General features: G+C 35.3%; 3 protein-coding genes across 4 annotated transcripts; 2 read left to right on the top strand and 1 right to left on the bottom strand.

Annotated features, from left to right (window-relative positions):
• The first annotated feature begins 511 nt into the window (after positions 1-511).
• Positions 512-5205, top strand: LOC110703902 (serine carboxypeptidase-like 45). Its single transcript, XM_021881696.1, has 10 exons — positions 512-1314; positions 1486-1587; positions 2061-2156; positions 2312-2404; positions 2517-2596; positions 3282-3566; positions 3686-3810; positions 3917-4009; positions 4486-4603; positions 4717-5205. Exons 1-10 carry the CDS (start codon positions 1002-1004, stop codon positions 4864-4866), a joined length of 1455 nt encoding a protein of 484 aa, XP_021737388.1. The 5' UTR covers positions 512-1001; the 3' UTR covers positions 4867-5205.
• A 649-nt stretch (positions 5206-5854) lies between these two features.
• On the top strand, positions 5855-14351 carry LOC110703899 (dual specificity protein phosphatase PHS1-like). The gene is made up of 11 exons (XM_021881693.1): positions 5855-6232; positions 6425-6514; positions 6647-6792; positions 8180-8384; positions 8874-9047; positions 9129-9289; positions 9653-10706; positions 12077-12223; positions 12330-12557; positions 13360-13517; positions 13771-14351. The coding sequence occupies exons 1-11, from the start codon at positions 6182-6184 to the stop codon at positions 14126-14128; spliced, it is 2772 nt and encodes a 923-aa protein (XP_021737385.1). The 5' UTR covers positions 5855-6181; the 3' UTR covers positions 14129-14351.
• Positions 14352-14798: 447 nt separating this feature from the next.
• Positions 14799-19925, bottom strand: LOC110703900 (phosphoribosylglycinamide formyltransferase, chloroplastic-like). Of its 2 annotated transcripts, XM_021881695.1 has the most exons (8): positions 19802-19925; positions 19225-19343; positions 18183-18615; positions 17717-17828; positions 16010-16186; positions 15393-15519; positions 15076-15189; positions 14799-14992 (listed from the first exon to the last, which is right to left on the bottom strand). In XM_021881695.1, exons 3-7 carry the CDS (start codon positions 18559-18561, stop codon positions 15076-15078), a joined length of 909 nt encoding a protein of 302 aa, XP_021737387.1. In that variant the 5' UTR covers positions 18562-18615; positions 19225-19343; positions 19802-19925; the 3' UTR covers positions 14799-14992. The 2 variants fall into 2 exon arrangements, with proteins under 2 accessions (XP_021737387.1, XP_021737386.1); XM_021881694.1 differs by lacking the exon at positions 19802-19925 and adding an exon at positions 19679-19772 and having other exon boundaries at positions 14799-15189.
• Between the last annotated feature and the right edge of the window lie 4484 nt (positions 19926-24409).

Raw genomic sequence — 24409 nt, 5'->3', positions numbered from 1 at the left:
TTAATTTCAGTTCAGTTCAGCTCCAATTCAGTTCCTAATTTCCTTCTCTCTTAAAAAATTTACTTCATCTCTAATCAATTCATTTCAGTTCAGTTTCTAAATCCTAATTTATTTCAGTTAAGTTCATTTTAGCTCTAATCAATTTAGTTCGGCCCAGTTCAGTAAATCAGAACATGACCTAAGGGGGTGGATAATTCATTTAGTTCTTTGTTTTTGTTTTTAAAGGTCTATCAGACGACTATCTAATTTATAAATTCCTACGAATTTCTACTTTACACATTTTATGTTGTTAATCAAGTCTATTCTTTATATGTTTGATGTATGGAGTTCAAATCTTACCAATTGAGGTTCTTGGACATCAGGAGTCTTATATCTTTCTTTTATTATTTAACATAAAAATTGAAGCCTTATTTAGTTGACGACATGAAATGGGGGAAGTTAAAATTCATGAAAATCGATAAGTTGGATAATTGTTTGATTTGCACCTAATTGGAAAAATGGAGAAAGTGAGATTTCATGGAAATTTCAACTTTCACAAAAAATGAAAAGTAATTACCAAGTCTCCTAATCAATCAAAATTCATAAGAATTTTAAATTCTATTCTTAATAACCAAACAAATTAAGAAAATTCTAGACAAGTTCTTTCAGAAAATAACTTTTCATAAATTATAACTTCATACTATGTAAAATTGTGAATTTAACTCATGTGTCAACTAAACAAGACCTAAAAGTTAAGATCTATCAGGATCCCTACCTACCATTAAAAATAAAAATAAAAAAAAATTGAAAAAAAAACCTTTTTATTATGTTAGCCCTTTACCACACTCACAAAATAAAAAAGCTAAAAATGTAATCATAACAAAAGACAACCCAACTAGCCTATTTTAACTTCTTTCCCACAACACACCCACATCACACCACAACCCCAAACAAACACAAATCCCACCTCCATTTTCCTCCTTTTCTCTCTCCTAAAAACACCCCCACCAAAAACAAATTCAATGTCTTCTTCTTCTTCTTCTTCTTTTCTTGTTACAAGAATTGCTATTTGTACTACAATTCTTTTTCTTGCACAAATTTGCTTGTTTCACAAGAATGTAAGTGGAAATCAACTTCCACACCATCACCATCATTTTTCAAGCTCAAATTCAAGTGATTTGATAGTAAATTTACCTGGTCAACCCAAAGTCAATTTCAAACAATTTGCTGGGTATGTTACTGTTGATCAAAAGAAGCATAAATCACTGTTTTACTACTTTGTTGAAGCTGAGATTGATCCTTCTTCTAAACCTTTAGTTCTCTGGCTCAATGGAGGTTGGTTTCCTTCAATTTTTATTTTTTTTACTCAAAAGCTGTACAGTTTAATTTATTGAAAAATATAAAATTTTTAAAAGCTGAATTTCAGACAAATATTCCTTTTTGTACATTTTGTGAATTTACCTTTTTTTTTTTTTGTTGTTGTTATTTTAATTGTTGTGGGTGTAGGACCCGGTTGTTCTTCCCTCGGGGTTGGTGCATTTTCTGAAAATGGACCTTTCAGGCCTAAAGGGAATATCCTGGTGAAAAATGAGCACAGCTGGAACAGAGGTAAATTAATTGTCACGTTCTGTTCATAGTGTTATTGTTCGATAACCTGTCCGAAATTAATAGTCACGTAATAGTGTTAGTTAAACTGCCAGTTTCGAATTAATAGTCAAGATGATAGTGTAATGATTGTAGTTTATCAGTTCAGAATTAATAGTCACGTTGATAATTGTTTGTTAAGTTGCCAGTATCAAATTAATAGTCACGGTGACAGTGTAGTGATTGTTAGTTTATCAGTTCAGAACTCGGAAGTAATAGTCGCGTTGATAGTGTTCGCTAAACTGCCAGTTTCAAATTAGTAGTCACGGTGACAGTGTAGTGATTGTAAGTTTATCAGTTCGGAATTAATAGTCACGTTGACAGTTTTTGTTAGACTGACAAGTAATGTAACAACTAAATCCCGAGTAGTGTATTCAAATTATTGTAACAACTAATAGTTTTTTTTTTTTTTTTTTGGGTATAATGTGGTTTTGCAGAAGCTAATATGTTGTATTTGGAGACACCTGTGGGAGTTGGGTATTCCTACTCAGTTGACATTACTGGATACGATGCAGTTAGTGATGCTGTTACAGGTATTTTTGCTGCAGAAAACAGAATTATGTAAATATTTGAACATTTTAATATATACCCATTATATTATAAAGTTTCTATTTTTTAGATGAGATTAAATTTGTATGCTTTCCTTTTATAAATGTTCTAAATTTGTTTATGAATTTTGTGTGTTAAGCCAGGGACAACTTAGTTTTTCTGAGAAGATGGTTTAACAAATTTCCACAGTATAAACACAGGGATCTGTTCATAACAGGAGAAAGTTATGCAGGTATAAATTTTCTTATATTAAAAATAAAATTGTATATGAAATAAAACTTAGATTAAAATTTTGTTTGGTGCATATCACATGGTTTTCTGAGTTATTATATTAAATGATGTAGGCCATTATATTCCTCAACTTGCAAATCTGATGGTCCAATTCAACAAAAAGGAGAAAGTGTTTAACTTGAAAGGAGTTGCGGTATGTGTCAAATTCATGCTTATTTTCATACTATTTGAAAAGGGTTTAATTAAAGTAATATTTTTATAAGAAGAATATTATGATTAATGTCAGGTTTTAGCCAATCATTCTTCTTGTTTATCTAATCTGAACTTTTGATTATCTCACAAAAATAACAATTTTTGGATTATTCTCATAAATGGGTTGTATAACTTATATTGTCTATATTTGTTTATCTAAATCAAAACTTATTTTGTTTGAAAACTTGCTTGTGTATAAAATTGTCGGAAAAAAAATTATTTTGTCTGAAATAGTGTATGAAATATTAAACCAGTCAAAATAAGCTGAATAGATTGGAACCTTAGTCCAAAGTATCTTTCACCTTGTTGTTGGGTAAATATTTTTACCTATGTAAGAGAATTGTGTCACTTCGGCTTTTTGAGAAGACACCCAGAAATTGAGATGGTAATATTTGGGTTTATTTATGTCAAACTATCCTTTTTTTTTTCTTTCATGATTGCTAAAATTAGAATGTGGCCATTGTACACAAACTTCCTAGTTCGCACACTCCCACGACACATCGTAAAGTACTGGTAATAATTGACCTTATTAGCAAAACTACAGGGCAACAAATGATAATCATTTTTATGTCTTTTAAGAGAAAAAAGTTTCCTAAACATGGGTGTTATGGAATGATATAATGCAGCTTGGAAACCCGGTTTTGGAGTTTGCTACGGATTTCAACTCGAGGGCAGAGTATTTCTGGTCACATGGATTAATATCGGATTCAACCTACAAAATTTTTACCAAAGCCTGCAATTATTCAAGATATGTGAGTGAGTATTATCGAGGATATGTTTCGCCAGTATGTTCCAAGGTGATGAGGCAAGTTGGTATGGAAACAAGCAAATTTGTGGACAAGTATGATGTTACCCTCGACGTTTGTATATCTTCTGTGCTATCTCAATCTAAGATCATTAGTCCTCAGGAGGTAACATGATCCTCCAATCTTTTATAATTTCTTCAAACAAAAAAGGGTTCTAATTTTCCAGTAAATTGCACTCATTTGGTACATTAAAGCAATTTGCATTTTGTGGTCATAACTTTCAGTCAAACGGTGAGAGCATAGATGTCTGTATTGAGGATGAGACCGTGAGCTACTTGAACCGGAAAGATGTTCAAAAGGCTCTTCATGCCCGACTAGTTAATGTTCGTCAATGGACTGTGTGCAGCAAGTAAAGTTCTCTTTTCTACAAGTTTTTTTTTTCGGTCTAAGTTGTAGACATTTAAACATGCAATTAAGTAACAGTCTTTTTTTTTTTTTTTTTTTTTTGATGGCAGCATATTGGATTATCAGCTCCTTGATGTAGAGATACCCACAATAACCATTGTAGGATCACTTGTCAAGAATGGAATCCCTGTCTTAGTTTACAGGTATAAAGTTTTTTTAAGCATTTTATGCTCTTTAAAAGTTTAAAAGTTCCATACAAGTTATTAGTGTCAAAAGGGAAATGATGTTAGTACTTGAAAAGTCATACTTTACATTAGAGTGTTCATTATGGGTGGGACCGTGACAAAAAAAAAAAGTCAGCCAAATTTGGCCCTGGCTCCTGGGATCAGGCAGGCCAAAGACCAATCATGGTCTACAATACATTTGGCCCAATCCTGATTAATTACCCGAGCAATCTGGTCTAGCTTATTAGAGTTATTTCAATCCGCCCTACTTTGCATTCCAAATTTGTGAGTCGAGTATCAAACTGTGTTCTAACAAAGAGGATCCTAGAAATTAGAGTACACTACGGTGTTGCAAGTGTAAAACTGATTTCTCATATTTAAGTCTCATGGCTAACATGCGCGGTAGAGAATTGGTGAATACTGACTTTGTTGTTAAACTTGGATGATCATAACAGCGGGGATCAAGATTCAGTTATTCCACTAACTGGAAGCCGCACACTTGTGCATCAACTAGCTGGGAAACTACGGCTGAACACAACCACTCCATACCGAGTTTGGTTTGCTGGTGAACAGGTTAGAATATAAAGCTGTTTATACATATCCTTATGATGTTTTCCATTTCGTAATCCATTCAATTAATGACCAAGTCTGATATCTAATCAACCTAATGTGCATTGATAATGCAGGTGGGTGGATGGACTGAATCATATGGGAATATATTATCATTTGCTACCGTTCGAGGGGCAGCACATGAAGTTCCTTACTCTCAGCCGGCGAGATCACTTGTGTTGTTCAAGTCCTTTCTTGAAAGCAGGCCCCTTCCTCAGATGCTTTAAACTTATCTCATTCTATAAATTTAAAATCTTTAAGATGGCAAAAAGGGATAGTGATTATTTTTTTTTTCAAAATTTAATTAGATTAAGTTGGAAATTGTAAAGTAAAATTGCTTCTTTGTGTTATGTTAGTTGAAACAGAAGGAAAAAAATAAAAATAAAAATGAGTGGCCTTTTCTGACCTAGCAAAAAAGGTCAAATAGGGAAAAGGGAATTTCGAGTATTTAGTTTAAGGAAGTGAGTGCCTGTCTCCTGTGTGTGTGGTTTGAGTGTTGATTGCTCAAGTTTTGTACAAAAGGAATCCAAGAGAAAAGAATGAATAAAACTCCTTTTTTCTACATCTATGACTTCTTTCATTATGTTCACTTTATTTATTTATTTATTTTTTGTTTTAGAATTGTCATATTCTCAATCTCATGTTGACTTACTGTCTTCTATGTCAATTAAGATAATAATTTTATGAGTAAAAGCTAAGTTCATTACTTCATTAGAAATTGTCATTTTGCATTTATTACTATTAGTGCCAAATCCACAATTACAGTTATTAAGCATCTAATATGTGAACTACATATATGAGCATAAAAAATTGGCTAACTTTAACTTTCAAGTGAGTTAAGGATTGTTAGAAGTTTCATGTAAAAATTCCAAGGCTCGAAAATCAGATAAGCTCGGTTTTGAACTAAGGTTATGAGAAGAGAAAATGTTTAATATTTATGGATTTGGGTAACTTTAAAAGGTTAAAGAAAATGATAAAATAAATAATATTGATCAATTATACAATGGGTATCATATATGTTCCATCATTGATTTTATTTTAAGCAGATACATTTTAGTCTCTACAATACTATGGAGTATCAACTTTTAAATTTTATTTACCAACAATTTATTACTCCGTATATTTTAGATAAAACTTGTGTCAAATTTGATTATGTCGTAGGGTCTAATTAAATTTATAAAATGAGATTTTAAGATATTAAGTCAGTTTACGTCCTATTTTTAGCGAGTGAGGTTTAAGTCCAAATCAGATCCAGTTAGATCAAAGTTGGACAAGACCTAAATTTCTGTGAGTGTTCCCCGCCATTTTTGGTAGTATCTATAGAAGATCTGAAAACCTGCAAAACCCCTCTTCCTTAAACTCCCAACTTCAGCAACACCAAAACTTGATCACCATTTTTTCCCAAAAAAAGCGGGAAAATGTTCAAAAACTGCTATCTTTCAAAAACAAACTACCAACACTCAACATCTGTCTGAATATCAGTTGCCCATTTCATTTAGATCCATCAACTCCCAAAAAAATTAAAAAAATAAATAAATAAAAATGACAGATGAAGAACAAAAGCAGGATCCAATCATCATTTCCATGCTCCAGGTTTATTTTTCTCTCTCCTATAAATATTCTCGTACTCTCTGATGAGTATTAGTATGAAAAGTTACAATCTTTCTAGAAATTAAGGTTTGAAATTTCTGAAATTTGATTAGGTTTAAACTAGAATGGAGTTGATTTGATTTGATTTTGATTGGGTATTTTGTATTTTGAATTGTATGTATGTCGAATTTGCAGGATAGAGAAGAGGAAGATCAAAGAAGCAAGGAATTTGAATTTGGATTTGATGAGCCTGAAACCCCTCTACCGCTTACTGTTACTTCTAGGGTTTGTTTCTTGAAATTCTTGATTTGGGTTTTTGTTTTATTTTAAAATTTGATTTTAGTATTGGGTTTGATTTGTTGATCGGTGGAATGGGAGTTTGATGTGATTGAATAAATGGAATGGAATGGAATGCAGGTGTTGTATATGTTGGGTGACTTGACTGCTGGCCCGGCTTATAGGTTCACACAATGGTTGGAATTGGTTCGTAAGCGAACCGCTCAGTATCGGTCTTCCGGCTTCCCTCACCGCCCCCCGAGTTTGGATCTTGATAAGTCCTTGAGGTATTCCCTTTGTCCAATCTCATAACCTTGTTTGTTTTGCTAGTTTTATCAGACATTGTATTACCAAAATAATCAAACATCTTTGTGTTGTCAAAAACTGTTATTTGCTTCCTCATCCTCATCAACGGAGCCAAAATGCCCTTTTTTGTTAAACATAGTTGGCAAAACTATCGTTGACAACATGCCAACATAGTATATCTTGCTGAAATCTGACAAGGGAAATGATAGAGTTAGACAACACACAACATATACAAATCCTTTGAAGTGATCTTGAGAGAATACATATTGCTACTTATTTTGACCTCACTCAATATAACCAAATGTGGGCGGATGGAAAGAGTACAAGTGATCAACATGTTGTAGAAAAATAATAGGCAAATTTTTGATCTCAGAATTTTATCCTGTTAAGGGTACTATAGATAAAAATTTATCACTGTGAATGTAGACAATATCCTTATTGTATACTGGGTATTTTATTACTTGAGAGGTCTTGGGTACAATCTTGACTGATTACAGTAGCAGTTGTGTGTTTTCCCCCCTTTATATTAATTTTGAAATTTCATAAAACAGCCAATTTGATAGCTGTATCATTGTAGTAAAGTTCCTAGATGTATAAGCTTAAGCTCTGCTTTTGTGCTTACTTCTAATCTGTGTTCAGATAAACAATATATCCACAATTATCTCCTTGTAGTGATGAGGGGTTGCTTTGTGAGGCACTTTATATAATTGAAAGCTGAATACTTGGCACAATTTGCCAAGTCGAATAGCTGCTATTCAGAATCCTGGCTTAGTGACCACAAGTCCACAACCCATCTTTTTATAGTTGGTTAAGGCTGTTAGATGCTAGTCATATAATTGTAGCACAGAAGCATCATGTTATTCATCAATGAGAAATAATAATGATCAGAATTTGTATTGATGTGTCCAGGATTGCTGAGCAGATAGCACACCTATGGTGCTAATATTGTTGCTTTACTTTAATACTTTTGTCAACATGAACATGATTTAGGATTAATTATTAGGCAACATTCTTGGAAATTTGATTATCATGATCTATTTTTGCTACATGGTGACTGAAGATTCTATCTGTTGTAAACTATAGTTATAGATCTGAAGCTTCCATTTCACAACTGATGCAGCTACTTGATAAATGAGATTTCTAATCCATTGGCAATGCGTGTCCTTTTCACTGTGTAGTCCTTTTAGTGACCATGTTATGAATAGTGATATTTTGAAGAGAGTTCTTACATTTGGAAAATGTTTCCTTCATTCTTATCAATTGGCATAGAATATTAGGTGAAATCATTTCTAGAGGCAATTTGTGACAAAAATCTTTAACCTTGTATGTTTAATACTTTAATTTAATGTCAATTTTCTATTTTCACAGAGCAGGTGAATCAGCTACTGGCCAAATAGACTCTTCACCCTCCGAACAAGCTACTGAAATCAATCTTTGGGAAAGGCTTGGCAAAGCAGCTATGTTGGACATTGAATCAAGCACCTTTTGTTGGGACAACCTCTCTTCACTTCATCACACAGAGCACAGTGGCAGCACTGACCAATCTGATGATGATATGAGTAAAGCCCTGGAGGTAACAAATCATTTACTTCGTATTTATTTATTTTTATCGAGGAAACATTGGTGACACATATTTTAAAATAGAATCAAGGAGTCATTGAAGTTTAGAAGAGTTTAATAATTTTTTCTTAATGAGCTTCTCGTTGGATGCAACTTTTATTTTTAATCTTTTGTCTACTTTCGTGTGGGATTCAGTTACAAAACCATTTGAAATTGTTCTATGTGTAGTGGCTATCATATGACTTTCATGGACAACTCTGAGTCTCCCTTCTTTTTGTTGGCTAAATTTTATTTAAATGGTTGTGTACAATATTTTGAATGAGTTATTAACACTGCATATCTATCTCTTCTCATTGTTAACATATGGTCCATTTCAGAGTCTGGATTGTTTTGCGACCTAAGTAGCTGGTCTCTTACTTTGGGTGGGGGTTACAGCTTATATGTCTTTGTTAGCTTTTGAATTGAAAATAATCCATAATGTTTCCTAACATCCTCACTATAGGTGACTGTCAACTCTGGTGGAGTTGTCTTCTTTGCTTTGTTTAAAACTGTTAATGATGATTGCAAAGTACGAGAAACTGCTGCTGTGATAAAGTTTTCTTCATCAAGAATGGCCACACAATCAGAACGCTTTGGCTATGAATTAGCAAAGTGGCTTGGAGTTCGAATACCTCAGGTTGTTTTCTCTTACATTTGAATATCTGACTCTATAGCTGGCTGTATGAGATTGCTTCATGATAAGCTTTGTTCATTTTAGGCAAGAGTCATTCATAACACCAGCTCAGAGTGGCTTCGCATAAAAGAGGCTGCTGAAAAAGCCAGAGAAGTAGCTGTTTCAGAGAGAGATGAAGTTGGCGAAGTGACATGCTCTGAGCTTCTTGAAGCTCTTGAACTTAGCCGATGCCTTTTCTTAATGAAGTATGCCCCTCTATGTGTGTGTTTGTGGACATAGTTTGTAATGCTTGAAGCAGGAATTTTATGCAGATCTAAAACTTTACATTTCTTTCTCTTTAGAAGCTTGCTTATGATAATCTTATAAATCCAACAAACAAGAAAAGGGTGGAGAGTTTACCTTGGCTACTGTAGCTATATTAGACTTAGATTTTGGGCTATAATGAGACGGAATCTCTCGAACCACACCTGACATAGTCTGTAGGGACTATAGTGGGAACATTGGGATGGGAATTTCTGAAATTATGTTAACACGCTGCAAATCAATATTTTTTTTAGAGCTTTGAATCCCATCTTCTCAGTGACACACATTTATTTTTGTTTTTGCAGTTATGTACATGGTTCCCCCTTGTTGGAGAATCAAATTGCGTTCAATTCCAGAGATGCTGCAGAGAAGATAGCATCAGCTCTTGGCAGGATATTGATGCTAGACCTTGTTATCAGGAATGAAGATAGATTGCCTTGTAAGCAGCTAGGCTGGCGTGGCAATTTTGCTAATTTGTTGTTTGCTGACAAAAATGTCTCTGCAAATAAGGACTTGTTGGAGGATGCATATGATTCTGCAATGAAACGTTTCAGACCAAGAGTGGTCAGGGCTCTGCAGAAAGAGAGAAGGGCAAATTCTGTTGATAGCAGATTGGACCCTAATAATACTAAAATGAAGTCACAAAAGTCTGATCTTACTGATGTCATGAAATCGCCAATATCCAGCAGAGTACTTGTGGAAGATCAACATTTGGATGAAGTGGGTGATACGGATTTTAATATTGTAGCCATTGACTCTGGTGTTCCTCGAAGACCTCCAGCTGGGAAACGTGCTAATGACCAGGAAAACTATCCAAGGTTAGTGGAGCTGCTTCTGAATAGCTCCACATATTCTTCACATCTGCTATATGAAATATCAGGAGGTAAATTAGGGTATCCTGAAGCTGATAACATAAATGATTGTTCTACTGAGATGAAGTCCATTGTCCAAGCATTCCGGATTGGGTTTCGTGCTGCTCTAAGGGACATGCAGGGTTTTCATATGTTCCTGCTTACTCTGAACCAAAAGCTGGATACAGTTTTACGCACTTTTATGAGTATAGTTAACCGAAATTCTGCTGGGGAATCAGATAAAGAGGATTTTATGGTCCCTGAGTCACCGAAATCTGCCGGAGTCCATTTCTCTTCACCCGCTTCGCATACAAAGGAACACACAGCACACGATAGTACTCCAGTCTCAAATGACAAGCAATCATCTTCAGGACCTAAGGATCATTCCGACTCTATTTCTCCGAGCTCGCGAGAAAGCTCCCAGGGAAAGTATGCAAAATGGAGTGGTGAGGCTGTTCGTTGCTTGCGCTTGACAACAAAGCTCCGAGACTTCCATAAATATGCAAAGGTGTGTTTCACGTTTCTCAAATATCTAGGGTGACAGTTGACAACTTGCATACCAGTCCAAAAAGTTTTGAATAGACCTGTGTGTTTCACGTTTCTCTCAATTATATATTCTGTTAAGAACAGGCAAATTCTGGGTGTAGATGATTTCATTGAGTCTGGCAAGGGTGGTAACATGCCCTTTTGTAGTTTATACTTTATAGGTGGCTAGTTTCTGGAAAGGCATTTATCAATAAAAAAATACGGAGTATAAAAATCTATTTAGAAGAGCTGCAGAGTATACTTTTGTAATGATAAACGGATAGGTTAGTAATTTATACGTGGATGACTCGTTTGAGTTCTAAAGTGTGGGAAGTAACTTTGCAAAAAGGCTTATACAAATGAAAGAAATTCTTGATTTTAGAATTCTTTTTAACTATAGAATGCTACTAGCTGTTAAGCCCGTGCATTGTCCATCTTGTTAGTATTGCATGAGTTTGTAAAATGTTGTTTATAATATGATCGGGAATTATAAACCCTCCTATAGATTTTTCATCTAAAAGTCATACTATAAGTCTTCTTGTTCAACATGAATAAGATTTGTTTAGCTCACATATTCTATCTTATTTCACTAGTCTCTACTATCACACATGAATTAAAATAAATCTAGATTTAATGTTTTAGGTGTCACTTCTTACGCCCCATTATAGTTCCCATTGTGCACAAATTAATTGAATGAAACTGTACTGTTGATACGCACATAATGACATAAGTAGGATCAAACCAAAAGTCTAATTTTTAACTTTTAATTATATAATAATTGGCTCTTGTTTAAAATATTTTCAAGCATTTTCTAATTTGTATAAAACGATGTATTCAATTTACTTTGCTTAATTATTGAAAATTAAACTCTATGTTTCTCTATTTTCAGTTCTTTTTTTTTTTCTAAAATCAAACTCATTTTTTGCCTTATAAATTTACTTTTGTAAATGATAATTTGTGATCTGGCATGGTTGTGTAGCACTCTATATGTTCTTGAAAAGTTCCTGTCTCATGCATTGATTATTTGCAAATGGAAGTCTTCTGAATCTAGGCTATAGGTATTTGAACTTCTAGCTGAAAGAGTTGGATTTAAATATCCATGAAGTGTATAGCTGAATATAAGAAATTTTGCTACCAATGGCTTACTTTTGCTCTGACTTCACTAGTTATCATTATGTTTATATATATATTTTCCTCAATTTTGTGTAGATACTTTATCATATGTATATCTCCAAGAAGTTTCTTTTGCAAGTTGTATGGTTGTACCCAAACCTCTAGCTGTTTAGATTGTAGATTTTTGACGAACAAGCTTCTTATTCATGCAAATTTGAAAGTTCTCTGTAATATTTTCAGGTTGATGCTGAACTGAGTAAGGAACTGGAACTGTGGAATGATACGCTACGCAATGATGTAGTCAAATTATGTTATGAAAATAATTTTAATTCTGGTTTTTTTGAGGGGAGTGATAATAACACGGTGGTTGATGCTTATGAGTTAAAGGTGTGAACCAATTTGTCCACTTGTATATTTATATTATTGGTCACTGAATATTCGTTTTAAAGTTGATGGTATAAATTTTTTGCTGTGAATCTATGTAAACTTGCAGGTTAGGCTGGAGCATATCCTTGAGAGGATCTCACTGATATCTGATGCTGCCAACACAGAAAAGCCATCATTAATTACAGATAATTTGTTCATAAGCGGAGCACTGGCTGCAAGATCTGTGTTCACACTCCAGCATCTAGGAATCACACATGTACTCTGCCTTTGCTCAAATGAAATTGGACAATCAGACTCACAGTTCCTCGACCTGTTTAAATATCAAAACTTTTCAGTAAGTAACATCCCAACCTCCCTCCCGTTATATATACTTCCTCTGTTCCATTTTACTCGCAACAGTCGAACATTTGACATTATTCACATAGTTCTATTTGACTTTCTTTATTGATTGATATGTAAGGCAATAAATAGACATTTAGTCAAGTGTTATCTTATTAGATTTGTCTCAATATATACTGTTATAATGTCAACTTTTGATAATTTTTACTTAATCATAATTGAAGATATCAATGGTCAAGTTATGCATTGGTAAACGTGAAAGTGAAATTATGACACGACACCTAAATACTACTGCAGTACTACCTTATATAAAATTTTATAAAATCTGGAGTGTTGGAGGATCTGGCACCATGTTGGACACGACACCCAAATCCGAGGCTGTGCAACATAGGTTGGAACTTGGAAGTAAATTGGAACAGAGGAGTTATATTACTTTAGCTTAATTGAATAATAACTCAAAAGAGACTGTGATCATAGAGCATATTTACTGTAAAGAATTCTAAGTAGATAAGTCCATATTTTCAGTTCTTAACAAAACCTGCATGATCATTAAATTGAAGATGTGAAGGTATCAGCTTTAGTTTATATATGGTAAAAGAACTTAAACAAGACGTTTACTGCATTGCAAATCATAACTACCTTCTTTGTAAGTTCCCTCTTAGATGAAAATATGTTGATGGTGCATCAATACACCCATTATGAATTACGAAGTATTTGTCAAGTACACTGAAGCTAGTTATTGTTTGGAAATGCTTATTTTTTTTCTGCTTTTCATGCTGTATCACTTAATGGGATAGATTAGTGATGAGGAAGATTCAAACATCAGTATTATTTTCAACGAAGCCTGTGACTTCATAGACAATGTTGAGAAAACAAATGGGAAGGTTTTGGTTCATTGCTTTGAAGGAAGAAGTAGAAGCGCGACAGTGGTTCTTGCCTATCTCATGCAGAAGAAGTAAGTTGAATTGATACTATTGTGTCCTATAAATTTAAGATTTGTAACTGTAATTCCTGTCATGACTCACGAAAGTAGTTACCACCCTTGATTACTTTGTCGCCACTACTTTTCCTGACTGATTGCCTGAAATTCATGTCTATTGCCCTGCTTCGTCCTGCGCACAATTAAAAGGACAAGAAAACTGACGACACTAGTGATTATAAACTTATGTGGGTTTCTGAGAATAACCTACAGGTTTATTTTGATACAGGAACTTGACTTTGTTAGAAGCATGGAATAGGCTGAAGAAAGCTCACCGGCGAGCCCAGCCAAACGATGGGTTTGCTAAGATTTTACAGGATTGGGATAAATCACTGCATGGGAAGGTTTCAATGGAGTGGCAACAGAGGAAACCTTCCATGAAAGTTTGCCCTATATGTGGGAAGAATGTTGGGCTGAGCAGTAGTTCACTAAAACTTCATTTGCAAAAATCACATAAGAAACTGTCATCAGGTAGTGTAGACAGTGCTATGACGATGGAAATACAGAAAGCAATAAGAGCACTCAAGATTAGTCGAGGAGGTAGTGTTAGTCCTACTCAAAGAGAATCACCCTCGATGTTGGAATAGTATATTTAACATTTTGTTGTACTATTACTAGCAACCAGTGTAAGCAATTGTACCACTATTTTAGGTTTAGTATCTGTAGTAAAGATGGAGCAGGATAATGTAAAATTCCCCATTGTAACATCCGCTTTCAAGGTTCCATCAGTTGGGTAACATACAATATATACGGGGTTGCATAAACAGAATATATTTAATTTTGAGTTATGGCAGGGTAACCCAGGCTTCACATACGGTGTATCAGAAGTTTTCGTGCAGTTCATCATAAATTAACATCAGTTTATTATGAAACAACATGGGTAATTTTGCCCAGCTATGGGTAGAGTAAGGGTATAGTTGTAATGTACGAAATGAAAGTAACTATTAGTGACTTTTGTTGTGGATCTTAGTAGTGAAAGAAATTATCTGGAGTATACAAGTAATACAAAGTATCAAGTAGTTTTTTAGAGGAAAGTGTTGAGCTACTTCATTTTTTCCATAGTAGTTCAGTAGCATATGTGATGAGTAATACATTTGTAGAGAAAATGTACCTTTGCATTTGCCATTTGCAATAATATAGCAAGTAAAACCAAAACTCAGCTGCTAATTTATCATTGTAGGAACCTTACAGTGTTCAATGGCTATCTCAAAAATGGTCAGTGTGTTGTCATTCCTCGTTCCACAATCCCAAAATAGATTGGAATAATACAGCTTCAAGATACATTAATGATAGGTGATACCAGGTATACATAATCTTATTGGTACAATTCTCATTTGGTCAGTAATAGAAATTTCTATATCGAATCCTAGAAGCTCTATCCTGATATAGAAGGGCACCAATAGTCCAATACCATAGTCTAGTGCCAAAATTTTGTCAGTCTCTGAATGTGCCTGAAAAAATAAGAAAGGCTCATTTTTATAGAGCAATATGTGATCTGCCCTGAGGTTGATCTCCTACACAGCCAAAAGCTAACCTAATTGTATTGCTGTGGATCTTCTTTACTTTGGATAAGTGGAACACCATCATCCCTCCAAATTATCCGGTCTTCACATACTGCTGCAACTACGTCCACATATAATAGATGCTCCTGTAAATAAAATAAAATAAAAACAGATTTACTTGAGCAGTACATATTTTTCTGGAGAAATCAAGAGACTTGAAAATCGACTATGCAAGTTCATAGATGTAGACACGCAAACTTTGGCAATTTGGATATAATCACTCGCAATTACACAGCATTAACCTTATTGCAGACTTATTTTGTAACAAAGTCCCTCAAGTTAACATTACCTCATGCAGAACCCGAGCTGCCAACTCCTCTGGAGTGTCAAAAGCACACACAGGCACAACTCGTTGGGCAAGGATCCGGCCAGTGTCATATTCCTCGTCAACAAAATGGATAGTGGGACCAGAGTATCTGGACAAGAAAAGAGTATTTAAGAGGATAGTAAGCTTAAACAAATTCCTAAGATAAATAAAACACCTGCACTCCCATTTAGAGCTATGCTAAAAAACAACTGGTTAAAATCAAGCCGCGATGATTCACTATTGCCACATATCTGAGTAATGTATGCCTGTATGGACATATTGTGAACCAAACATAATCAAGGGCAAATTTAATGTAGAAATCAAGGGATAAAAGGTATTGTCTTGACACAACCATTTCACATCACACATCTAATAAAAGGACCATTCTCATAAACTTTTGATATATTTGAGCACCCATCCAAAAAAGCATTGCCGCCGAAAGTTTAGTACAAGATTCCTCTTTCACGATGATCTAATGTGTTATTTGAATGTGCTAAAAGCCAACAAATGCAATCTAATTCTACACTTTTTGCAATATAAGTAATATAAATCACGACTTCACGAGTAACCTACAATATAATTCCGAACGACAACATTACCTTGCTCCAGAAGCAATAACTGCTTTATGAACCGTGAGCCCATAATAGCCTTTGCCACCAAAAGCTGGTAGAAGTGAAGGATGTATATTTAGTATACGCTTAGGAAAATGTTGAACTAATTCAACTGGTATAAGCTTTAAATATCCAGCAAGAAGTATGAAGTCCACTTCAAGTTCCCTACATAAAATTCAAAACTGATTCACTAAGTACGTTCACAAAGAAACAAGATCTTCAAACCAAAATTCTATTGCGGAAATAGCCTCAGAAACGTGGATGGGGCACATCAAGTATTTTACATTCAAAGTCAGAATTAATATGGCATGAACCATTTGGGAAAAGTAACATCAAAAGTTATAGGTGGACTTATAGTGCCCAGATTTATTACATTTTGAAAGCAAATTTGGTGATATTGTCAGAGGTATTCTAGACATTTCCAGAAGACTTAATATAACTAACAACTCTTAAGATAAAATTTTGACCTCAAAGTGGATGATCAAAGTATCAAACACACACACACACACATGGATGGTATTATACTTCATCTTTTCTTGTCTCTTCGGAGACAAGGTCTGATACTACATCTTTTCCTTTTCTTTTTTTAATCAGTTTGCGTTTATGTTCTACACAATTACTTGATTTCATTTTTGGTTCTTTTCCATAGTACCCCTCTTTCCCCATTTATTTGCACATTTCCATACTCTCTCGCTCACTTTATCTTACACCCAACCACTCACCTTTTTACACTCTCACTTACATTTTACAACTTATTTTTTGTGAAAAAAAAATCTATAATTTAGAACTAAACGTGAAGTGTCCAAAAAGACATTTTAGTACTAGTGTAGAAATACATAATGGGGCAATTTACAAAACCCTTGGGAGAGGGGGATGGGTGTAGAGATATTTGGGTTGAGCCGAAACTACAAAGGGGATATAGAAATGTTCGAAAATCAACTAAATAACATAAATGGTAGACATGAGCATTGTTTACCTTTACTTTACTTGTTTACCCCATAGCAAACGACCCCTTATGTCTTTTCCCCCAAAAGACATATTTTAGTACTAGTGCCAGACTAACCAAGCGTTCGAAGTTTTTATTCTTCATGCCAATATCTCATACAATAAATATTTTAAAAAGAAGGATTGACTCAATGTAAAAAACTACATTTTGCAATCACATACTCTGCTGGTGCAAACTCATTCTCCCACTCAATAAAATTTTACACTCAAAATGGATCATGTATTGTCATCACTAAGTATTGATGCCCAAGATGCTAATAATCAAAGCTTCAACAATCAGTTAGAGTTCCCTCTTTTTTAGTTGCTCTAGTTTGATTTTTGCAGTTTTTACATACCCTACTTAAACCATACATTTCACTACTATATAAAATACAAATGTAATTATATATGTGACTCAATATGTACTTTTAAAATATCAACTTTTTACATGTTTCACTAAAATATAGTTGTAAAGTCAAAGTTGTACATTGTCACACTTAAAAGTCAAAGTGGAAGAACTAAAAATATGGAGGAGGTACATATACATGTTTATTAAGCAACCTGAAAAAAAAAAATAACAAGTTTTATGCAACAAGAAATAAACTTTACACGACTCTTGGTTAAGGAATTACTCTAGTCTGCTATTTGGAATTAGGAAGAGAATAATGATCCCGGGTAGTAAAGCAAATAAAGTGTTATCAAGAAACTAACCTAAGAGTAGTTACAAGGTCACTGGATAAGAATTGCTGTGATTCTTCTTTTGTTCTTGGAAACAAAACAACTGGAATACCATTTTCTTTTGCATAGGCTGCACCTCCGCAGCCTGTCATTCACATACGGTGCATCCGACAGCGCAAGTTATTTATAACCAAATCAAATGATGAAATTTTCACAGCTAGTTATTTATAACCAAATGAATGAGTAAGCTAGCAAGTAAGTTAGTGATATATAGCTACACACATAAAGAAAATATGAAACACATCAAATGGAAGCATGAACACTAAAGAATGTTAAACAGAATTCTAAACTTCTTAAGAAGCAGATGATATCTAAATGAAACGCATACATACAAAAAACATAGATCAGAAAAAAGGTGAGAGTGAACTCTAGGGAAAAACGATCTTCTACCGGAGTTCACATTCTTGTCAATGCAAAAATAAAAGATGCTATATTTTACCTTCTTTGTTGGTAACCAACACAACTACATCTCCAAGTACTGATCCATTGAGTGTTGCTTCATGAATTGCCTTGAAATTAGAACCTCCACCGGACACAAAAACTGCCAACCTTTTCCTGCTAGGCTTCGAACTGCATTGTGCTAAATTGTCAGAAGTATCTTCTACTTTACGGGAGCTGACTGAACATAAGAATTGTCTTCTACTAGTCCTAATTCTACAAGTTGATAAACCATATTTTTGATCGGCTGGCATAGAACTCCATTTGGTTGGTAGAAGAAAACAAGGGATTGCTGTATCAGACAACGAGCCTTGAAAGTCCTTGAAAGATGGCACAAAAGCACTTGTTGAAAGTCTTGTAAGCAAACTTTGAGCACCCATCAACTCTTAAAATGCGGAATATATTTCTTGCAACCTTAGAGAGTCAAAAGAGAACTGATGGACAAGAAAAGTTGAATTCATAAGGCACTACGTAGTTAAGCATTCAATGAGACCAAAATGATCTCGTAGATATTTGTATGAAAATGTGTGTATAAATATTGATTACAGCAACCAGTGGCAGATCCAGGAATTGAACCTAGGGGGTTCGAACTTTATCAAACACTCGATATCCAAATACAAGGATATAAATCGGGTATTCAAGTATAAAATAAAGTGTTCATGGTCACACACTAGTACACTACAATAATTTTAAATAAAAATTAATTAGTACTACATCTACTGTCCATCTTTCATAATTCATTTAACAGTAACAAACTAACATGTCTAACAATACAACAAATGAACAAAAGTTACAAAATAATTAACAATCATTCAATCAACATAATAACAATTAAGAAATTGAAAAACTCAAAATTCAAAAACAAATTGAAAAAAACAGATTAACACTTAAATACTTAATAGAAAACAAACTAACAATCTACATTCTACAATAGTACAATTTATAATTATAAACAAGTACAAATAACCCAATTACAAAACAAATTAAACTAACTATTTAAGAAATTGGAAAAAAAAAACAGCGACAGAATTACATAAACTTACCTCGCAGAGTCGCAGGCTGGCAGCAGGCCGTCGGACCCGTCGGTCACAACCACGGAACCACCGCACCCAGTCTACTCACCGACGAGGTCACGAGGCGGCGGCTAGAGCAGTGAGAAGAGCTAGAGATAGAGAAAGAAAGTTAGGGTTTGAGCTTTTTAATTTGTGTATGAAAATTGAGAAAAGAAATTAAGAAATTATTCTTTATCCTCTTTTCATTTCTTTTAACACCCCATTATCATCAATCAAACAAATAATAATTCATCACCAAACACAATAGAAAAATTACAAATATTCTGGCATTATGTTGGAACCAATTTACAGTTGCATTAAGACTTAAATTGAAGAAAAATTCAAATGCTCGTCAACTAACAATGTTATACATAAGAAATTGTGTTGATAGATATACATTAAACCTCTAATTCAAGCTTTAAAAATACAGAAGAGAGTAGATTACTAAGCAAGCAGTGAACCAGATTGGTTGCTTCATTTCATAGAGAGTAGAGAAGAGGGAAAACGATAAACCCTAGATTGTGAAATTAAAATTCGATTAATAAAAAAAAAATAAAAAAAAAATTACCTCAGAAGCCTCTTCAATGAAGGAGAAAAAGCTCAGAACTTCAGAACCGCTTCAATGGAATAATACCAACGGAATTATTGAAACGGAATAATACACTTTTTTCCAGTTTTGTGCATGTGCAATGCCCGGGTTGTTTAATGAATTTAAAGATAAATTTTTAATCTAAATGTCAAATTTTAAAATATACCATTGATAGTAGGCATGTAATGACTAATACTTATATTGGTGGAAATGTTCGATTTAATACATTAAAAAAAATAAACACATAATAAATTAAATAATTTAAATGTTCAAAGCCTGTTGGGTTGACCCGAACCCTAATAAAATTCTATTAGTTGTGAAGTATATTATTTTAACCGATTAGTATATAATATAAATAGATGTTTTACACTTTAAACTAATTCCTTCGCTCCAAAAAATATATTATGACATAAAAAATTAAATTTATATGATGATTTATGAGAATTATAATCTAATTATTTTTTGAATAAAATTATAATTCAATTTGTACCTATGAAATATTGGTACTTTATCAAAAATAAAACTCTAAATTAACAACTTTATCCTAAAATTCTATCCAAATTTGATTGAAAATAAAATTCTAAACTAACTTTTTTATCCTACAAATTGAATTTTATATAACTCTATCCTACGTGGCACGACACTTGGCGAAAAGTTAGAACGCTAAGTGTCACTGTCTCGTCGCCTGGCTAAAAGTTTAGCTATATATATATATATATATATATATATATATATATATATATATATATATATATATATATATATATATATATATATATATATATATTGAGGAGAAACGCTCAAAGAGCGCTAATTTTCATTCATAGGGAAATCAATGTTCAAAGAACTAACAATACAAGACGGAAAATTCGAAAGCCAAATATAGCTACCTTCACTCCATGGCAAGCAATGAGCTAAGCATGAGCTACTTTATTACCCTCCCTACGAATAAAGGACCAAGACACCGACTCAAGCAAACTACTAACATGAAGAATGTCATCCAAAATTAAGAAAAAATCATTTCTTCCTGCTTCTTGAGATACGATCGCATTGATGAGTCCTAGACAGTCACTCTCAACCACCACCCTTCGGAACCCGGAGTTAACTGCTGCTTGTAAGCCAAAGAATAAGGCTTTCGCTTCTGCAATTTGTGGCAGCCACCGATCAGATGACATATGCACCGCTGCCAGTTGCACCTCACCCCTACAATCCCGAACCACCGCCCTAGCACAAGACCACAGCCCATCACACACACCACCATCCACGTTGAGCTTCACCCATCCCTCTCTGGGAGGTTTCCAGCGTGTCTTCACCCCACAACTTGCTGCCCCTTCAACCTCCTTCCCCTTGCTAATCTCGCCCATCAATTTCGACACATACTCCATCGATAGTTGAGGGTTGCAAGCTTCTCCTTCGAAAATCCATTTGTTCCTTGCATTCCAAATTGACCTACATATCGTCATAAAAAGGCCATGCTCCCTTTGTGGCAACCTCTCGAAACACGTCGATGCGAACTCAATAAAGGAGCCAAATCGACCCTGCACATCACCTCCAATCCCACTCGAATCCCACAACAGCCGAGCAATGACACACTCCTTAAGACAATGAATTTCCGACTCTTCCTTTACCCCATACAAAGAGCACAACGAGTCCCTTTCCGGCAGCCGCTTACTCAGTCCCAGCAAGGTTGGTAAAGCACCTTTGCAAGCCCTCCAAAAGAACACCTTTATTCTAGGAAGAGTAGTGGCACTCCACACCTTACTCCAAAAATTAACAGGAGCTGAAGATGAAGCCACATTCTCCACATCCCACTCCCCATATATCGCCCTATAAGCCGAGTGTACCGAGTACTCACCATTCTTCTCAAGGTCCCAACACAACAAGTCTTCCGGAAGCCGCATACTAATGGGAATGCTCAACACACGATCACGTTCAAAAGGAAGAAAAATTCCAGTCACCTTCTCTACATCCCAAGAGGCCGTTGTGAGATGAATTAAATCACATACTTTCATGTCAATCGGAGCATTACCCCTAGGAGAAATCACTTTTCTCGATTGAGTCCCCGGGATCCAAGGACTATGCCAAACCGAGATGTTTAAGCCATCTCCTACTCTCCACCGCATTCCTTTTTGGACCGCCCATTTGGCGCCTTAAATCCCACGCCAAGTATAACTTGGTGTGTTACCAAGCTCGGAACTCAAATAATCACCATCAGAAAAATATTTAGCTTTCAAAACCCGAGCCACCAAACTAGTAGGAAACTGCAAGAGACGCCAAGCTTGCTTACCTAGTAATGCCGAATTAAAAGCCTTCATGTCTCGAAATCCGAGACCTCCCGCCGCTTTAGGATCACACAATTTCTTCCAAGCAACCCAATGAATTTTTCTTTCACCCTTTTTCTGGCCCCACCAAAAGTTAGCAACCAACGATCGTAACTCATCACAAAAAGTAGAGGGAAATCTGAACACACTCATCGCGTAGGTCGGGATAGATTGGGCCACTGCCTTAATCAAAACCTCCCTTCCCGCCTTAGATAAAAATCCCCCCTTCCACCCTTGAAGTCTATTCCACACCTTCTCTCTAACCCCTTTAGTAAGCACCTTTTTTGATCGACCTATCACCGTAGGCAAACCAAGATACTTATCATGCACATCCACCACTCTCACCCCTAGCAAATCCGCCAACTCACCACCCTTCTCCGGTGATACACCCTTACTAAAAGTCACATTAGTCTTCCCAAAATTCACCATTTGACCAGATGCAACTTCATAAATGTGGAGAACATGTCGAATGGTATTCACCTCATCAACATTAGCCTTAGAAAAAATCACATTATCATCCGCAAACAACAAATGTGAAATAGATGGAGCCGATGGGGTTACCCTAATACCATGCAAACTACCAATCTCCACCGCTCTAGCCAACAAACCAGACAAAGCCTCAGCACACAAAATAAAAAGATATGGAGAAAGAGGATCACCTTGCCGTAAACCCCTAGTTGGAGTAAACTCCCCCGAAGGTGCTCCATTTATCAGAACAGAAAAAGAGACCGTTGACACACAATGCATCACACGATCCACCCACTGACCAGCAAACCCCATTCTATCCATCACCGCTCTCAGAAACCCCCACTCCACCCTGCCATATCCAATTTCAACGCCAGAAACCCATTTTCACTATTATAGTTCTTCATATGATGAAATAATTCAAAAGCCACCAAAATATTATTAGTAATTAACCTCCCCGGCACAAACGCACTCTGATTAATAGAGGTAATTTCTGATAAGAATAATTTAAGACGATTGGCAAGAACTTTAGTAATCAGCTTATAAACCACATTACACAAACTTATCGACCTAAATTCAGTCATTTTATCAGGGTCCTTCTTTTTCAGGATCAACACAATAAAAGTATCATTCACCTTCTCAGGAATCACAGCACCATTAAGCACACCAATTACTAAACCACACACCGCAGGACCAACAATATGCCAATAAGTCTGAAAAAATAGAGGACACATACCATCCGGGCCCGGAGCTTTCAATGGGTGCATTTGTTTAAGCGCTGCGAAGACTTCCTCACCAGTATAAGGGGCGCATAGACCCTCATTCATCTCCTCGGAAACTCTATGATCAATCCCAACTAGAGCATCCTCATAACTCGAAGGGGCCGATGAGGTAAATAAATTTTGAAAATACCCCACCACCACCTGTTGAATCTTCTCTAGATCATCATGTCTAGTCCCATCGTCCTCTACCAAGTGAGTAATGCGATTATTAGAACGACGATGTGATGCTTTCCCATGAAAATAGCTTGTGTTCCGATCCCCCGCTTCAAGCCATAATGATCTCGATCTCTGTCTCCAGTATATTTCCTCCTTATGAAGTAAATCATTAATCTCCTTCACTACTCTTTTTCTCTCCTGCACCCGAGCATTAGACCGATCCCCCTTATTAAGCAAGCTCAATTTCTTCCTTTTTTTTTTCGAATTTCTCTAAAATTTTTGCCAAATTCCTTGTCACTCCATCTCCTCAGATCAGCCGCACATAGAGCCAATTTGTTCTCCACCAAACAACCACCTAGCCACGCATTTCCCACCACTCCTTCACACCCCTCGTGCTCAATCCATATTTGCTCGAATCGAAAAAAAATTTCCTTCTCCCTATTCCTCACGCATCCTGTATCCTCCAAAATTAATTTAATTGGTGCATGATCCGAATTCTCACGATCCAAATTAATTACTTTAACATTCGGGTAGACATCAAACCACCTTTGAGTGGCAAGTGCACGATCAAGGAGACACTGAACGTTGTCATCACCACATTGGCCATTATCAAAAGTGAACTCATACCCCGAGAAGGGTACATCTCTCAAGTTATGAACATCAACCACCTCCTTGAAATTGTCCATTTGCCATAAAGCTCTATCACATCCTCCTTTTTTCTCCGAATCGGAGTGAATTTCATTAAAATCACCCATACACACCCATGGAGCATCACTCCCCATGGCTAATTCGGACAATAGCTTCCAAGAAAGATGACGATTATGCACTTCTGGCCACCCATAAAACCCCGTTAACCTCCAACC

This window comes from Chenopodium quinoa, unplaced genomic scaffold (genome assembly GCF_001683475.1).
Source record: "Chenopodium quinoa cultivar QQ74 unplaced genomic scaffold, ASM168347v1, whole genome shotgun sequence".
Classification (NCBI taxonomy): domain Eukaryota; kingdom Viridiplantae; phylum Streptophyta; class Magnoliopsida; order Caryophyllales; family Amaranthaceae; genus Chenopodium; species Chenopodium quinoa.
The sequence above is the reverse complement of the archived record's forward strand: the minus strand, read 5'-3'. Positions and strand labels throughout refer to the sequence as shown.

Coding starts and splice junctions, on each gene's coding strand:
- LOC110703899 (XM_021881693.1), top strand. CDS start 6,182: ATGACAGATGAAGAACAAAAGCAGGATCCAATCATCATTTCCATGCTC. Junction 6,793..8,179: donor GATCTTGATAAGTCCTTGAG/GTATTCCCTTTG, acceptor CTATTTTCACAG/AGCAGGTGAATCAGCTACTG. Junction 9,290..9,652: donor CGATGCCTTTTCTTAATGAA/GTATGCCCCTCT, acceptor TTGTTTTTGCAG/TTATGTACATGGTTCCCCCT.
- LOC110703900 (XM_021881695.1), bottom strand. CDS start 18,561: ATGGGTGCTCAAAGTTTGCTTACAAGACTTTCAACAAGTGCTTTTGTG. Junction 17,829..18,182: donor GTTGGTTACCAACAAAGAAG/GTAAAATATAGC, acceptor TGTGAATGACAG/GCTGCGGAGGTGCAGCCTAT. Junction 15,520..16,009: donor GTTATTGCTTCTGGAGCAAG/GTAATGTTGTCG, acceptor TTTCTTGTCCAG/ATACTCTGGTCCCACTATCC.
- LOC110703902 (XM_021881696.1), top strand. CDS start 1,002: ATGTCTTCTTCTTCTTCTTCTTCTTTTCTTGTTACAAGAATTGCTATT. Junction 2,157..2,311: donor AGTTAGTGATGCTGTTACAG/GTATTTTTGCTG, acceptor TTGTGTGTTAAG/CCAGGGACAACTTAGTTTTT. Junction 2,597..3,281: donor TTAACTTGAAAGGAGTTGCG/GTATGTGTCAAA, acceptor GATATAATGCAG/CTTGGAAACCCGGTTTTGGA.